Source organism: Pogona vitticeps, chromosome 11 (assembly GCF_051106095.1).
Source record: "Pogona vitticeps strain Pit_001003342236 chromosome 11, PviZW2.1, whole genome shotgun sequence".
NCBI lineage: Eukaryota > Metazoa > Chordata > Lepidosauria > Squamata > Agamidae > Pogona > Pogona vitticeps.
The window spans coordinates 5,896,520-5,909,505 of NC_135793.1; the positions used below are offsets into that span (position 1 = coordinate 5,896,520).

A 12,986-nucleotide genomic window follows, 5' to 3' on the forward strand; every position below is an offset into this window, starting at 1 on the left:
GAGGTGGTCCCTATCTATCTACTTGCATTTGCATGCTTTCGAACCGCTAGGTTGGTGGGAGCTGGGACAAGTGACGGGCGCTCACTCCGTCGTGTGGATTCGATCTTACGACTGCTTGGTCTTCTGACCCTGCAGCACAGGCTTCTGCGGTTTAGCCTGCGGCACCACCACATCCCATACTTACCTTGGAGTAAATCCCATTGTACTCAATAGTGCTTGCTTTCCAAGCTTTTCTATGCTTTTCTATGAAGAAAAGTTCCTGGGGTGGTGTAGTAGTGGACAGAGTGACAGACTAGGACTCTGGAGAACAGAGTTCAAGTCCCTACTTGGCCATGGGAACTCACTGGGGGAGTGGAGCTGGCAAAAGCACGCAAATTGCCTTGAAAGTAACTTCTTTAAAGTAATGCAGCTGACTGTAATCAGTTACTGTTGGGCAAATGAGGATGCAACTGATTTATATTTCAAAAGTGATACAATAAGTATTCAGAGTTACTTTTGGTATGACAATAGAATTTTCTAGTTACTTATGAACTTTTTAAAGGGCGTTTTAAGAGGCAGTTTGGTAAAGCATTCACGTTTGATGCCAATTTCTTACCAGTCCTAGGAAGCAAAAGGCTCGTTTTATCTTGTACTGTACTTTCATGTGCAATATCAGAACTGACCACTAGGGGGAACCAGAGTATTTCGCTATATTTTCTATAGCTAGTAAGGCCAACACAGCAAGTTCTTAACGCCCAGAACGCTCCTCCTTCTCTACTGCAGTGGTGCTCAACTTTGGGCAACCCAGATGTCCCTGGACTGCCATTCTCAAAAACCTTCACCTCCAGCTGTGTTGGCGGGGCGGGGGGGGGTTCCTGGGAGTTGCAGTCCCAGAACACCTCGGTTAGAAACCACTGCTCTAAACTAGGGAGGGGGCATGCTAGTCATCTGGCTGCAACGAGTAACGCCACGGAACGCTTCGTTGAAAAAAGAAGAAGAACTCATTCCACGGTCTGGGCGGGAGTGGCGGCTGGAAACGAACAAAGAGCGCGTGGGGAGGGCTTGAGACCGGAACCGAGGGAGGAATCCCCGAGGGGGGGGTCCGCCAAAGGCCGGGTCTGTCCGATCCTGCTTCTTCATCGGAGCGGGTCTTAGCGCGTCTCGCCAGCAAAAGAAGGCAAGGGGGAGCCCCCCCCCTCTTCTTTGGGGTGGGGGCGCTCCGGGCGAGAGTTCCAAGGGAGGGCGTGTCTGGGGGGGCGGGGCGAGGTAAGGGGCGTGTCGGGGAGGCGTGTCTTCTCCCTCCCTCGTCCGCCTCTCCATCCTCGGCCAGAGGCACTTCTCTTGGCCGCCCGGCGCCTCGCTCCGCAGCCAGGATGGTGATCAAAGTCTACATCGCGTCCTCCTCGGGCTCCACGGCGGTAAGGCGAAGCGGTGCTTGCTCTCCCCCCCCCCCGAAAAAAAAAACACACTTTCTCCCGCCCCCTCCACCCCACCCCTCTGTAGGGGAAGAAAAGTTGCATACCAGGGGGATTTTCCCTGCTACTCCCCCCCCCCCCGCGCACTAGCGCTGCGCTTTCGCGGCTCTGCAAAAATCCCGCACCGTCCGGAGGTTTTCCAAAAAGTGGGTGGAGAGAGGAAGGAAGGAGGCAAGGAGGACGGGCGTTTTCAGAAAGGGCTGCAGAAAGCAGCGATGGAGAAAGGATTGCTTGACGGGATCGGGGGAATGGATCGACGAGCGCGCAGTTTTTAAGCCCAGGCGCAGGAAGGCGGGGGGGGGGGGCTGCCATCCTGGCAGGCTTCTCGAAGCACGTGTGCACGGCCGCCCATCTTTTGTGGAGGCGTGTTCGGGTCCGGTGCGTTTCTTTTTTTCTCTCTCAGAGCCGAAGGCGCGCCAGCGGATGTTTATAGCAAAAGCCGCGAAAGCGTTAATGCAGATCTCGTGGCGTGAGGTTCCGCGGACAGCCTCCGATGCAGGCGTCCCACGTTTCGTTTCAGAGGAAGGAGAGACGTATCCCGAATAGGAACCGGGGTCAGGCTTGCACTCCTTATCTTTGTTTTCAAGTTCCCGGGAGACTTTTAGAGCGCAGAGTTATCGAGGTCAACTCGGAAGTAAGCCCCACGGTGGTCAGTGGGGCGTATCCTCAAGTAAAGGAGGATCACATTCTGGCCTTAAAGAGTTGCTGCTGAAACAAAAAGCAGCTCCCCCACGTGGTTCCTAACTTGGGAACTGACTTCAGCACAATTTACTTGGGAGTAAACACGCAGTGGACAAGGCCCTTTGATATTCCGGTTTCCTTGCAAATATCCCAGAAACCGGAGTATTCTGGGCAGTGGTTCTGCACCAGTGCTGTATGCATCAGTATTAGGGCACAGAAGTACCTTATGTTGGTTGTTAGGGTTGCCATGAATTATGGAATCACAGTTGCTCTTGCTTATCTGAAACATCTCAAAATGCCAGTCATACGACTTCAGTATTTTGTAGATTGACCAAAAATCTCTTTCCGGTTTAGGGCCTCAAAAGGGAGTCTTGGCAGCAAATTATTAACAAAGTACGGGTTTGGTTCCTGAGTGCATGCCCAGGAACACACAACCAGCATCTCATGAATACATGGCCATTTGCTGCCATGGATTTCCCTTACATGAATCCTGGATCAGAGTCATGAATGTTATTCTTTGTGCTGTGCTCTGTGGTAGCTGTAAAACTTGTACTCAACCGTATAATTACAATTTACATGATCAGTTGTATTGAGTTTGGGGGAAGATTCTTCCTGACATTTTACTGCCGTAAAATGGACCCTGATATCCAGCATGGTGCAGTGCAGCCATTCTCAGATGTGGGGGCCATATGGACCTCTGGGGGGCCCTGGCATATTTGAAGGGGGGGCCATATATTGGAAACCATTCTTCACACACCACCTTACAAGATTCATTATGCAATTTATACAATCCTGATTCAGCTTATATTTCTTTTATATTGTGTTTATGGATGTGGCAATAAATAAATAAATAAAGGTTGAGATCAGCTCGGAAAATAGATAGAGTGACGGACTAGAAATCAGGAGGCCTGGATTCAAATCCCTGCTTAGTTGTGGAAACTCACCTGGTTTTGGAACTGGAAAAGCCACTCCTTAGATATCTCACTTGTCCTGAAAACCCTATTAAGGTAGCTGGAAATCCGTTCTGACTTGAAAATAAGACCTATTATGATTTTTCAGGATGTTCGCAATATAAGCCCTACCCCAAGAATAAGCCCTAGTTAAGTGAGACCTCACCCTCCACCCTTGTGCAGCAATCAGAAGAGGACATGACTATGTTTGAATAAATGTAGATTGTTGTACATGAAAAAAAAAATATCCCCTGAAAATAAGCCCTAGTGCATTTTTTGGAGCAAACATTAATATAAGACCCTGTCTTATTTTCAGGAAAACACGGTATGAATAATAAATGTAGTAACTTTATGACATCAAACATAGAAATCTCTTTATTGGGGAAATTGGCTTTTCCTATCGTGGTGAGATTCAGGCTCGTTGGCAGAATGATTGATTGGTGGGCTGTAAGATATGAGAGGTTGCTCTAGATTTGGCACGCCTAGTTTTCAAGATGGCTTTTGCTTGCTTGTGGCTGGAGCACAGTCCGCCAACGCCTCCTGTGTACACATGATGATCACTTTATGTCAAACAATTGTGTGTTACTGCAGCAAGTTTTTTTTTTTTTAACAAAGAGTGCTTCCAGAAAGTGAGGGCTAAGGTGTCATGAAGCTATCCCAGTGCTTTCTCCTTAACACCTTTATTTTAAAAGAAATGCATAAAGGGGAAACCTGGAAGAGTTACAGACGGACAGTGCCATCTGGGCTTGGCCTGATGTTCTGTGAATAAATGATTGCATGGCAAACACATCCCCTCTGAGCCTCCTCGATAGCTCTAGAACAGTGACTCCCAGCTTTAGGTCCCCAGATGTTCTTGGACTACAACCCCCAGAAATCCTGGCTAGTAGTAAAGGCTTCAGGGAGTTTTGTTCCAAGAACAAAACTTCTAGTTAAACCCTAGAAGTGGTGAGAATATTTGCATTTTGTGTATATGAAGGGGGAGTTGTGCTTTCACTGGGCAGGCAGGGGTTAATTACCATTCATTTTTTAGACTTTGAACCTAATGGCTAGGACGGACGGACACACACACACACCCCCACACACACACACACACACCTCTGTGTTTTCTGAACTTAGGTGAGAAGGCATTTAGGGGGAAAAATAGCTTTCAACTGTGGTACTTGCCCTTTTTTGCAAATTCACTTTGTATTTGAGGGAGATTAGCCAGGAGGTAAGCATCTGTTTAATCCATTTAATGCCATTCTTCAGACTTCAGATGAACGCAAGGCTCCTGCTGTTTAGCTCTGATCCTTCTTTGGATATAAGAAATCAAGTATTTCTCCCATCTTGCTTTTCTTTTAGAGGTTTGTTTCATTTTTATTTTTAGCCCCTGGGCACCCAATCCCACAAACCTGGATGTTCTTGTAGTTTTCAGCTCTCTGTACAGTATTTAATTCCCAGGCAGTCTCACGCCTTGGCTACTGTCCAGACACAGGTCTACATAACTTCAGAAGGAAGACTGTGGGAGTCACCTGACTGTTGCCTGTAAGTCAACAGTGGGTAGATTGAGTAGAAATCCTTGTGGACTAGCAGTATGGATGAAGGGTTTGGATTGCTGGAAGGAGTTTTAGAATCGTTTCCCACAACCCAGTATACAGAGGGATAAATCATGGGATGCGACTGGGCTAGGGTAATAGGCTTAGACATCAGAAACATTGGTTTATCTCCTGCTCAGCCATCAGGCTTGGAGGATAGCTTTGGGACAGTTCATATCATCCGGCCTTCCTTGCAAAGGTTGTTTTGGGGAAAAAATAGGGAAAGCCAAGGTATGCACCTTCCACCAGCTCTTCAGTCTATCCACGATGAGATAAAAATGAAATGAACAGTAACGAAGATGGCTCTTAGGCTGTGGGGGAAAAAAAATCCCAACGAGAAAGGAGCTTGTGGTTGTTCAGTCCTAAGAGAATTCATTTTGAGCCGAGAGGAAGATGCACCAAGCCGAAGGTGGGCCGGCCCTCCCCCAAGGGTCCAGAGGCTCAGCCCCCAGACCCATGCAGGGGAAGTGCACCAAATTCAGAAGAACCAAAACACTTCTGTTTTAAAAAAAAATGGGAGGACTGGAACTTGTTCAAAGGATTAATCATCAGTATTTAAAAACATTTAAAAGGTAAATGAGTGTTTCAGGGAGCATGCAGGGGTGGCAATTTACCTTTCTCTCTGAAAAGATGATGTTGGTTGTTTTTTTTTTTTTACAAGAGGTAGAGCAGAAGAAGCCTGGAAGCTTGGCTTTGGGGCCATATATAACCCCTGTGCTGTCGACACATGATTCTCACTCCTGCTCTGAACCCAGAAATGCTGTCTTGGAGTGGATTGAAGGAGTTGCATGACCCGAGTCACACGGTTGACCCATCTGGTCCAATATGAGAAGTTCCTACGGCCAGCAGTGACCTCGCACCCCTTTTGGTTGTGACTTTTTTTTGTAACTAGAGGAATGAGGGATTGAATTGGGAGCCCTATGTCCATGGTATCTGAGCTACTAGGAACGGGTCTTTTGTGGGGGGGGGGGAATGATTTAAATTTTTTAAATTGATATATTTTTCTTAAGTAATGTGGTGTGTGAAGAACTGTTGCCAGCCTGTAGCCCTTCAGATGTGTCAAGGCCCACCCCAGGGGAGCATTTGGCCTCCACTGAGAATAGCTGCTCTTGAGTACAGTATCAGCTTTTGCATGACAGCAGCAATGTGCAAGATTACCGTGCAGAATTATAGCTCATGCCCAGGAGAGAAAACAGCATAATCAGTGCCTAAGCGTGACACAGTATGTGAGTCTTGTTTTGAAAACATGTCCCTCATAGTTAGCATGCAAGCCTTGCATGAGATTGAAAGATCTGCTGTTGGTTTTTCACCTTTTACATATTGACAAAAGAGGAACAGTGTTGCTTTGAACTGCCTTGCCCATGATTCCATATAAGCAAACAATTCCCCACCTGCGGGGCAGAACACCTGCTTTTACTGATTCCAGGGTGATCCTCTTGTAGAAGCTGAGATGAGAAATGTTCCTTTTATTTGGACTTCAGTTGGAGTTGTGGGTTTAGAAAGTAACTTCCCATCTTTAGCTGGAAGAACTTCTAACAGGGGGTTGAATCTCTCCCTGCAATGTTGGTTGTGGGTGGTAAGAGTGGTCGGATAGACCAGATGGGTGGGATACAAATCAAATCAAATCAAATGAATAAATAAAATAATATAGGATAAACTATAGCAAAAGTTCTTCTTGGTTGCTTCATACTGGACTTCAGGGCAGAGGTTTTGCGAGTCTCCCTTCCATATTTGGACCCTTTCACAACATTCATGCAGAATGAGACAGATTTTGTCTCCTGCAACCCCAAACTCAATGTGGGATGAGAGCAAGGACGCTGCTTCTCCCCATAAGTTCTTGGGGTGTGCCAGAGGTCTTAGAAGAAGGCATGGTTTTATGTATTATTCATGGATTTTCCTCCAGTGAGTGCAAGGGGACATCCAGTACTCTTCCCTTCTCTACGTTGTCTTCTCAAGAGCCCCACAAAGGGTGTCAGGTGAAGCGAGCATGACTGGTCTGATGGCACCCAGCAAGTTTCACAGCTTGAAGGGTTTGCATCTGATCCCCAGTTCAGCTTCCTAATTACTGCATCGTATTGGTTGTTATAATGGGTAGCATGGGTAACTGAAAAGCTGAGCTAAAGCATACATATCCCCCGGACCCTAGAATCTAGAAAACATGCAGAGGAATCTTGCTTGCATTTTTGAATGGAGTCAAGTGGGCCTCCTGAGTAGGATTTATGTTGTAATAAGGCCACTTGCAGAAAACTTTGCTTTCATCCTCGTGTGCTGATACGTTTATTAACGGCAAAGTGCACTTCGTATATAGGTCACTCAGAAAGTGTAGGCTTTTATACGGCCTATTAAGTATCGCTCACCCACCCCCCTTTTCCCCAGTAACCGATTCATGCAACAGAGGATGAACAATAGCGAAGACGTGAACCAGCTTGAGAATATGTTTGGTCGCTGTTGACCTCCTTCATATGTTTCACATGCAGGTGGTGTGATTTGTTTGTAACAGCCAAGAAGATGCTTGTAATGGAAATCTGCTTATCAGCATCTGTAGCTGTGCAGCTATCTTGTAGGACGTCTTTTTTCAAGGGCCACCAAATACCTTATGGTATAGTTGTTGGAGCAGAAGTGACATCCTCAACACCCTACACGGTCCATACCAGGTCCAGAAATGCCAGAGAAATACGAAAAAAAAACCCACATGGAAGTGGCTAGCTGCCCACAGCCCACGATCCCCCTATGAGTGTTGTATTTGGTGGAGTTTTGAACCTAAACTTCCAAGTGTGGTATAATGGTAAGGTATACCCTAACCATTACACCGCACTGATTCTCATATCAGTTAAAATCATTTTGTTTAGCCCAACCATTCTCAAAAATTTATTATTATTTTTTTGACATGACCCTAAACACATGAAAAAAATATTGGCCAAATCAGGATTGTATAAGTCACATAACAAACCAGCTCTGCAGTTCTAAGATCATTGAACTGCTGGATAGCTCGGTGGTTCAGGTCAGAGGTTGGGAGTTCGATTCCCCCACTGGGCCTCTTTGACTGGGGCTGGACCTGATGATCTATAGGGTCCCTTCCAGCCTCTGCAGTTTTAAGGTTTCACCCAAGACGTTCCTGAGATCTGGTGGTCAGATGTTGGAAATTGTTGACTTGATATGGTTGGATACAGCTGTGGATTGTCTTGCATGGAGGCTGCCAACTTTATTTAACAAACATTTTATGTGCATCGCGGTCCCTGTTCCGAGCAATTTTAAAGAGATGGAACAAAAAGTCAGTTAATCAGACGAACTCCGCTATTGCTCAAGTAGCCCCATATCTGTTGCTCAGATACTGTGATGCCTGATTGATACCTAAACATACAGGTTTAGGACAGAATAATAAATTGCATGTAATTTTATTGACGAAAAAGAGAACGTGGCAAATAATAGCATTGAAATGCACACCAACCTACCTTTAGAGAAACATGATTCCTGGCAGGCTTAAACAAACAACTTGGTTGATGCCCAGGTTTTCAGCGGTCTGAAAAATGCCATTTTATACATCTGTTGTCAGGAGGGCTCAGCAGCAAAGCAATTTTAATTGTACAACAAAGTCATGCCTGTCTGGAAAAGGATATGGTTGCTTCCTCTAAATTGCAGGAATCTCAGTTTTCATTTCAGAGACTGATCAGGTTCTGCCCTCTTAGATGGAGGGTCAAACCTGTTCAAAACAAAGACAAACAAACCGCTAATGGAATTTCCACTACAGATTCCCGGTCTTGTTTTCGCTTCCTTTGAATGACAGTTCCTGAGGAGCAGATAGATCTCAGTAAACAGGTCGATGGGCTTGGAGTGGACAAAGTGTGGCCCCATCTGATCCCCCTGAAGACAGAATCAGATCCCTTAGTGGGACGGGGGAAATGGAAGTTTGGAAATTTTAGCACCTATTCATTAACATTTAATCATCAATAGTTTTGGAACCTTCTTGTGAATGTGTTAACTTTAGGAAGCTTTGAAGGTGCCTTATATTGAATTGTAGCTCCCAGGTGACGAACCAGCCTGTGTAGCTGTGGGCAAGCTGCATAGTCCCAGAGCACCCCAACAAGAAGGGAAGTCTGAACTACTTTTGAGTACTCCATACCTAGAAAATCCTGGGAAGAGTTGACAAAATTCAGAATTAACCTGACAGCACACCTTTATTATTACTACATTGAGTTGTATCACAGCCCATCTTAACACAGTATTGTCAGCTATTGACTGTAGCAGTTCTCCAAACAGGATTATTTCCTAATCCAAACTAGAGAACTAAGTAGTTTTCTCTTCAGGTTCTAACTGCCCTGAACCTGTTTAGCTTTCTAAATTAGACACGACCGGTGTGTTTAGCGTTGTTGTAGTGCTTTAAAAGTAGCAGTTCCTATTAAACTGCAGTGGAAGCTAACTAAAAAATATGGAAGCGGCTTCAGACAGGGCCAGTCTATCTAGCTAGCCCCATTTGGTCAGCACTGGCTGGCAGTGGCTATCCAGGGTTTCAACGAGATTTTTTTTTCCTGCTCTCATTGAAGATTCCAGGGATCAGTCCTTCTCTGTGCAAAGTCAATGCTCTTCACCCAAGCTGTGACCTTTAAACCATTATGCGAGATTTGGTTTAAAAATAAATAAATAAATAAATAACATTGAATTGTTACATTGAAAAAAAGAATGACTGAAAATGGCTTACACTTTCCCCAGACTACCCCAATTATAATGTAAAACATTTTTTTTACTTTTAAAAACATAGTTATTGACACTTTAATAATTAAAGGGACCGGATTTTAATTTATTTTTGATTTTTTTTTTAACAAATGGAGGTTGATATTTTAAAATGAATTCTTTTTGGGCTGGGGAGTGGGAGAGATAAAGAGATATTGCTGGAAGCTGATGCATTATATCCTGTTGCCCATCTTGTAACCTGGAGGCCAAAAAACTGCAAGGAGTTGTTTGAGGAGTTAACAGTGTTCTCATCAGAAATGGATGACTGATTAGTGTTGCCATCATAAGAGCTAGAAGCTTGGTTTTTTAACAGAACAGAGTGGGAAAATGCTGCTGAATCCTGTGCTTGATGCTTATTTCAGTTCCTGTACAATTTAGCTGTGAAACACACATAACACTAAGTAGGGGTAGCTCCAGCCTTTCGGTTCAGTGGCAGTGTAACAGCTAGTGAACTGGGTGCAACGGCTAGCGAACTGGGTGCAGATTGTTTTAAAAATCAAGAGAAAAAAGTGTAAATTGAATTCACCCCATCATATTCTCCGGAGTTCATTGCCGTTGTTATACACAAGCCAAAGACAAAACTGAAAGGTGCTTCATGTTTCCTGGCTGAACTTTTATAACTATTATACAGTAATAAGTTAATGAATGATTCACATTAAGCCGCTGCCCTCCAGCCATTGGGAAGGCTTGTCTGGTGTATATTTTGGACTAGAAAAATCCAGTTTTCAGGCGTATGAAAGTCAAATGTAGTTTAGCTGATTTCAGAGGCTGACTCTCTCCTGCTGAAAGGCAGTCATTAGGGTTAGGGCTGGAATGATTTGGGAGATTCTCTGATGCTTTAATAAGAAAGCGGACTGCAGGAAAGCATATGTCTGAAACCTGAGTTTGTTTTTCTTTTTTTGCATTTTGCCTCTGATGGAAGTTAGTGGTTTTGGCTGTGCTCGTTTTCTTTTTTAAATGTTTGTTGTTGTTTTGAGGTATAAGAAGGAAAACAACTTTGATTCTGTTTGTATAGCTTTTAAATAACTTGGGTTACAATTATCAGAGGTTTTATCGGCAACATTTTGACTACATTGTTGCCATATTAGAATATTATGGTCTTTGAAGGTTGGTTTTAATATGTGTTCGCCAACAGAAAGGACGGAAACAAGTATTTCTCTTACAAATATTTGACAATGCTGTTTACAGAAGTCTTTTAAGGGCTTCTTTTCTTGAGGCACAACACATTTATGCAGCCCATCACACCATTGTTTAGGTTTGGATTACAGGTTCTGTGTTAGACACTAAACAAGAGCTTGCTCATTTTTCTTTTATTACTGATGAGCTGTTACGATCTTGCTTGTATTTCTTATTCCCTGGCACTAATTGGGTGGCATACAAATATAACTAAAAAGGAATGAATGAATGAATGAATGAATTAATTAATTAATTAATTAATTAATTAATTAATTAATTAATTAATTACCCTGTGTAGCCTTGGGCAATCATCACAGTCCCAGGGTGTCCCCAGAAGAAGGAAATGAATGTTTTCTACCTAGAAAACCTTAAATATTATCTCCATCGCTCAGAATTAACTTGATGGCTCACAATAATTGTTATTATTCAAGCCCTACCTGAATTTGTGCAGCTCAGATTCATTCATTCTTGATTGTGTGAGATTGTGCTTAGACTTTTGGATTAATTTGAATTGCTCTTTTCCTTGAATTAGCCAGTTCCTTCTCATTTTCTTAGGTTTGAGTAAAACAGAGTTGTTGAGCAGAAATATTTGATTAATCCTGATAAGGAAAAAAAGAGAAAGAAAGCTGCTCTCAAAAGAATTATATTTTTTTCCTTCTCTGTGGCAGAGAAAGCAGAAACTGTTGTCTGCTCAGTAGCTTCATATGTAGTGGTTTAGAAACTATGTTGTCAACAACAATTTCTCCATAGTGTGAGGATTTCCCCCAACCTGTTATTTATTTACACAGCACTGTCAACACCCACACATCACCTTTTACCAAACACCAGACGCTAAATAGTAGGCAGACAGCCTCCATCTCAAGGAGCAAAACAATCTTGATTTTCTGTTTATAGGAAGAAGAGGGAGAAATAAGGTTTTAGTAAGAATTGAGCTGAATGAAATAAATGGGATAAAATGAATCTCACCCCCCACATCCATCCTAAATTAGGAAGAGACAGCATTAGTATTGGTTAGAGGGTTGAAACAGAGCTGGGGAGACTTGCATTCAAATCCCCTTTATTTCCTCTGGTGTTTCCCTCTTTCTCTAAAACAACTGGGATTATACTTGAGTAGCTCGAAAGCCCTGAGTTCAAGTTTGCAGAGCTAATCTCTGTTCCCCGATGCAGTTGTGGAAGGCTGGTTGCCACCAAGTCAACTGTGCTTGCAGTTTGAAACTGCATTAATTGGAGACATGTCTAACAACTCTGGCCCCTCTGGAGCAAAACCAGCTGCTTGTCCTTCCCTTTCTTCTGAAGTCATCGGAAGCAGTGTGATCTTATAGGGATCTGCAGTTCAACACAAATCTGTTGCTGCTTTTAGTTTAGGAAGTCCTTGCCTTTGGAACACATCAGACGAATTCTTTAAAACGAAACAAAAAATATCCCGCTGATTTTCTTAACAGCGAGAATTATTTTGCACTTAGTTTATGATCTTTTCATCCTCCACTGACCACTGTCTCTGGCTGGTCTACTTACTCACCACACTGTGAACCCTGTTATTCCACAGGACGGGGCTACACCGGTGTAGGTACACTGAATTTCAAATCGGGAAGCTTTTAATTCACACTGTCTCTGCCATGACGTGAACACAGATCTTCAGCAAGCTGCTGTGTGTTGGCCTTATCTCTACATGTGGCAGAGTTTGGAAAAGTTCCTTTTTTCTTTTCTTTTTGGTCAATGACTCCCAGAATGCTCCACTCTTCCCCACCCACCCACCCAACAGTAAGTTTCCAGACTTTTGCCTGTAGCATGGAGATAATTGGCTGAAATCCTGTTGCTCAATGTAGTTAATCACAGTTAGAGAAGGCCTGTTGAATCAATGGAACTTCCAGAGGAATGGACTCACTCAGTCCCCGCTGATCAATGGGCCTAATGTACTGCACTGAACAACAGGATTTTAGCCTACAGTGCTAATCTGTTTTTTAGAGTGATGATGGTTAAAAGCATCACAATGAAGTAATAAATGTGAAGTGCTCTGAAATAAAGTTCAAATGCTGAGTATCATGAAGGACTTCTCTTGCGCTGTTTCCATATCATGCTGTCTCAAAATGGTAATGTAATCAATTTCTGAAGTTTTATGGATGGTTGTTGCTTTTCACACCCAGACGCTTGTTTAGCAGCCTGGGAGAAAAAGTTATCACTACCGGATATTAGTCAGTTACCAACTTTCTGTTCCCTCTGCTTTGTGGATCTGCTGTGACCCATTGGCTAAAATCCAGGATTAAGTTGCAAATGGAGTAACCCATTGAACCAGTGGAACATCTGGAAGAGTGGACTCAACAAACCCCCAGTGATTCACTGGGCCTGCTCTAGTTGTGACTTGTTGCTGGATTTCAGCCTTTGGGTGAGATGTACCTTGCAGGTACACAGAAGCTGGTACGGTT

At 43.8% G+C, this 12,986-nt stretch overlaps 1 protein-coding gene across 1 annotated transcript in view; it reads left to right on the forward strand.

The window, feature by feature from the left end:
* Window positions 1-1,238: 1,238 nt before the first annotated feature.
* Window positions 1,239-12,986, forward strand: part of SH3BGRL (SH3 domain binding glutamate rich protein like) — a 32,646-nt gene continuing 20,898 nt past the window's right edge. Inside the window, exon 1 of the mRNA XM_020807722.3 lies at window positions 1,239-1,397. Within this exon, the coding sequence (XP_020663381.1) occupies window positions 1,353-1,397 (45 nt within the window). The 5' untranslated portion in view covers window positions 1,239-1,352. The remainder of the gene's footprint in view (window positions 1,398-12,986) is intronic.